This window comes from Lottia gigantea (assembly GCF_000327385.1).
Source record: "Lottia gigantea unplaced genomic scaffold LOTGIsca_161, whole genome shotgun sequence".
Taxonomy (NCBI): Eukaryota; Metazoa; Mollusca; class Gastropoda; family Lottiidae; genus Lottia; species Lottia gigantea.
In genome coordinates, this window is record NW_008707986.1 from 347,268 (window position 1) to 351,920 (window position 4,653).

A 4,653-nucleotide genomic window follows, 5' to 3' on the forward strand; every position below is an offset into this window, starting at 1 on the left:
TTCAAACTTGTACCATATCAAAGATTTCAAAGATCTCACCAATTTCAAACATCACAACAAATTAGAGCCAGCCAACTTGCCAATTTTCAGCCGGCTACAGCTAAGCCAACACCTCTGGTGGCTTTGGCTGGCTTGACATAACACCAGCTGGCTAGCAGCAGCTTTGAGCAAAACACACTTTTCCACAAATATCAGATGGTGAATAATTCTCTCCGACTAATACTATACTAATATTGGCCTAATGAAATATTCTAATATAATCTAGAACTTCGTTTCGTTAAACTGTTTAGTAATTTTACTGTAGCCTGTAAACATTCATTTATTGCCTGCATAACGGACTTACTTTCAACATTTCTATCCATATCTGAAGAGTATCAAAATGAAAGTGGCAAATTCAGTCCAATACTCCGTGAGGGTGTTGCGGGGAAATTATTTTTTCCTTTTATCTATGCAAGCAATGATTGGACTGGAGATTTTTTAAAAGGCACAAATTACACCTTTTGAAAAAGTAACAATGTCAATGGGCTACAATTGTATACTATTTCCATTGCTTTCAGAACATAATCCTACTGATATGTAGTACCGGTATTACATGTAGGCCTAACGGTACCGTTTAATTTAGAGGATTGGGGTCATTCTTGCTTTCCTGTTTTCAAACATCATTGCACTTTGACATTATTTTTGATTCAATCAATGGGCTACTGAAGAATGACAATATTGAAGTTTAAAAATTTTTGTTTTAGATTTGTTAATTTTTACTGTAACATGTAGGCCTATAGGCCAATGATAAATAATCAATTCACAAAGCTTAAGGCTTATTTTGCAAGGCAAATCACCAGATTTTGCAAGGCAAATCTCTAGTTTGTTTATCCCAACCTGTACACGTGTATGTAAATTTCAACATTTTAATCCAGATCAAGTAAAACACAATACAGTATCTGGCCTGCAATTTAACAATACCCACCAGTCCCAGCAAAGAATTAAAAATCATGGCAAGGAGATCATGTTCATATCCAGAGCTTCAAGTGAACTACGTTTGGCATTCATAATTAACCCTGTGGTCGAAAATATATTTTCCACTGGCACACTTGATAAATGAAATCAGTGAGTGAGAATTTGGATCTCATCAATATAACTAATCACAGATAATTTCATCAAAATCAGACTGTAGTCTCTTCTGTGCTTACAATGAAATATGTTGATGGATAAGGGCCACGACAAAATATATCCTGATTTCCGTAAAGAAAGGAGAGATTCGTCGTAACAATCAAGACCATTGTTGGGATTCATTATGAAAAAATTAGAAGCCTCAAAAATTTATGTTATTAAAGGCCGTCATTTCGTGGCTCGATTTGGTAATTCTACATTGTATTGTTTAAATGTCTATGTATGGGGTGACATCATAATCCTGCATATCCACGTAATGAAACATCGATTCTAGCGAAAGCCTATTATCAAATAATAACAAATAACTTTAGAAACTCGTTGATGAAAAGATTGACGAACAGACAAGTTTATTGATTGGCAGTTTTCAAAGAAACATATGTTCAGTAGGAGGCTTAGAATTTAGTATAAATATCTGAACCAAATCTAACTTTCAACAGTGTTTTCAAACGTTTCCACAAGTCTTGTCAAGTCAACTATTAATAGCTATGAATAACGTTTTATACTCCGTATTGTTATTAGCCGTAACAACACTGATTCTTATTGATGCCGGTAAATATTGATATTTCTATTTTATGGTGGTATTTATTTATTTGATGTTGGTGGGTTGGAATTGACGACATTCTGTTCGTTTGAATGATAGGATGGGGCTGGAACCTTTTTTAGGCTTTCACACAGAGGGTAAGACACTTCGTTAATCATACAGAATAAATGCTGTGAATGGATTCAAACTTTGATAACTCTCGTTAAAACTGCTACTGTTTACTAACTGTATATATTATATAATCTTGTTAAATAACGTTCTCATGACCCAATTTCATGTAAAAGAATGCGAATTGCAGTAAATTGGGGTATGCGCCGTGAACTTGTTTTATTGGCCATAGTGACACTGCAAATATTAAGCCAAAACAAAGAAGACTTCAACGACAGAGTAATTGGATGGACCAACTTTAAACTCTACGCCCAAACGGCCTTCATATCTAGCAACGTTGTTACAACCTACAACCCTCTCGTTGCCAATGCCTCCCATATCACTAAACACCAGTACCCACAAAGAGTTTGTTCTTAAACTATTTCATATTACAGCATTAAATGCTGATAAATTTTAACATCAGTTATTTATTTAACATAACATTTATTCAAGGTAAAGATTGTTGATTGATAAATCTAGAATTTAAATTATTACTGTTTCTATCATTAATTGTTGAAGTTGACCCACCATTGACCAGCAGTCAAGCATTCTTTAAATATATCTGTTATGTATAACGCATCAATCCTTTAAAATCGTAAATATTTTTTTTATATTAATTTGAATTTCAACTTCAAAATAGAACCGGTTGTTAAGAAAGATTTATATTTAGGTCCACTATAAATAATTATAAGTATATAAGAAATGACCTTTCACAATGGGTAGCAATTTGGTAAATGTTCGATTGAACTTTCTCAGAGGCCAATTTGGTAATAATAAAACAAACTTATAAAATTGTCCTCGGGTAAAAAACAACACGATACGGAATGTTTTAGACACTTGATTAATGTCGATTTTTTTTTAAATTTGGGTATATAGTAACAAAACGTATTAACTAATTTCAGAGTTTGCTACAAAGAACATAGCTTTGAATAAACCTGCTAGAATGAGCAGTATGCGGAAACAATTCCGGGCAGGTAATGGTGTTGACGGAATGTTGACTAATTTGGTTCACACCAGGAAATCTGACACAGAATGGTGGTGTGTTGATTTAGGGAAAGTATACGACTTTCAATCCGTCGTTCTATACAACAGACGCAATAAAAATAAAGGTAAGTATATTTATGTCAACCAAGAGAAACAATCAATCACAAACTGTTGTTAACCTTTAAGCATGTCTCAAGGGGATTGTAAAGAGGTTTTCTAGCTATCTATATGTATTTTTTTTTTAATTTCTCTTTGGGACATCCAATTCTTCGTCGGATGTCTGTGGTTCATCTCCAGAATTCTGGAACCCAAAGCATCAGAGGAAGAATTGGAATGTCCCAAATAGAAGTCAAAGGTGTGCTCCATACACATAACAAGGCTAGAAAACCTCTTTACAATCCTTTTAAAGATGGTTTCCCTTATTTTTTAGTGTCAAATTAAGCAAACTATTTCAGTAATTGGTGTTTCTCATCTTGTATTCTTAATCATATCATTATGTCCTTTTTGCGTATAAATAAAAGTTTTAATGTATGTACAGTGTGGATAAACAAGAAATAGTTTTAACCTTTCTTGATCGGTCACTCATTGGAATTCTGCTTGTAATTCTCTTCTAATTTAGCTAATTATAAATTACTTATGGACATGTGAGACAAACTGGTATTTCATTAGAACACCTCTACCTTCATATAAATATTAAAATTTTCATTTTCATAAATGGAAATAGGGGAACCTATCTTTAATATTTATAAAAAATAATATTTTTGTGATAACGCACTAGTATTGTGTTTTCTTACACTCTAGTAAAGCTTAGTTTAAGTTGAACATATTGTATGAATATTTTATGTTTGTCGAGTTTCATAATCAATATCACATTAAGATCTTCAAATTATAACTCTTAAAGTCCTTACTTTTAAAGGGTTGTTCCACTTTTTTGTAAAAAGTTTTCATTAAATATTTCTAAAGTATGCTATCTTCTTTATCAAACTGAAATTGTTTAAAATAGGTTATTTAAAAACGAAGATAGTTGATTAACCCGTTTGACATAGTTATGGTGTTTCGATTTATAATGGCTCGGTATTATTAGTTGAAACCTTAAGAATATGTTAGGCACAGATTTCTCTACAATAAGGGGATTATTTTACTCAAATCCGTACAGTAGTTTTCTAACAGATTGCAAACAGCATAAAGAACGTGAAAACGTTGCGTAATGTTTTTGAATATTTTTGGCGTTTTAATATTTACGGATGGATTTTATAGTTAATACTTTCAGATACGTTAAAGGGCACGCTTCTTAAGATTTTGGTGTCTAGTTTTCAAAATTTTAGAAAAAAAATTTCAACCTACAAAAAAGCGGAATGTGCCCTTAAGTTGCCTGTGAGCAACATTTAAAATAAAGATAAGCCTACTATTTGAACATATACTTGGAACATTCTACTTATTCCTCCTCCGAAGACTAAATTAATTTTACAGCATTTCTATCCATATTGTTTATTAAGTTGAATTTTCATCTTGGCTGGTGACAATCCAGCTGTGTTAATAGTTAGAACCTATACTAATACTCTTTTTTTTTAGCCCTGATCAATAGACTGGCGGGATTCGAGTTAAAGTTCAGTTATAATGGACATTGCGATTTCGAAACATTTAATGGAAGCCCAGTATGTTACAAAGATACTGAATCAATTGGTCAGTTAGTCTACAATATAACAAAGTGTAACGAACCAGTCTGTTTGTCTTCAAGATTTATATTCATCAGTCCAAGATCGAAACAATATCTTAATTTTGTGGAGTTAATGGTATATGAACTGGAAGAATAA

General features: G+C 32.5%; 1 protein-coding gene across 1 annotated transcript; it reads left to right on the forward strand.

Annotated features, from left to right (window-relative positions):
* Nucleotides 1-1,808: 1,808 nt before the first annotated feature.
* LOTGIDRAFT_173497 (hypothetical protein) lies at nucleotides 1,809-4,653 on the forward strand (the record flags this gene model as incomplete). Its single annotated transcript, XM_009051239.1, has 3 exons — nucleotides 1,809-1,845; nucleotides 2,758-2,964; nucleotides 4,412-4,653. 3 exons carry the CDS (start codon nucleotides 1,809-1,811, stop codon nucleotides 4,651-4,653), a joined length of 486 nt encoding a protein of 161 aa, XP_009049487.1.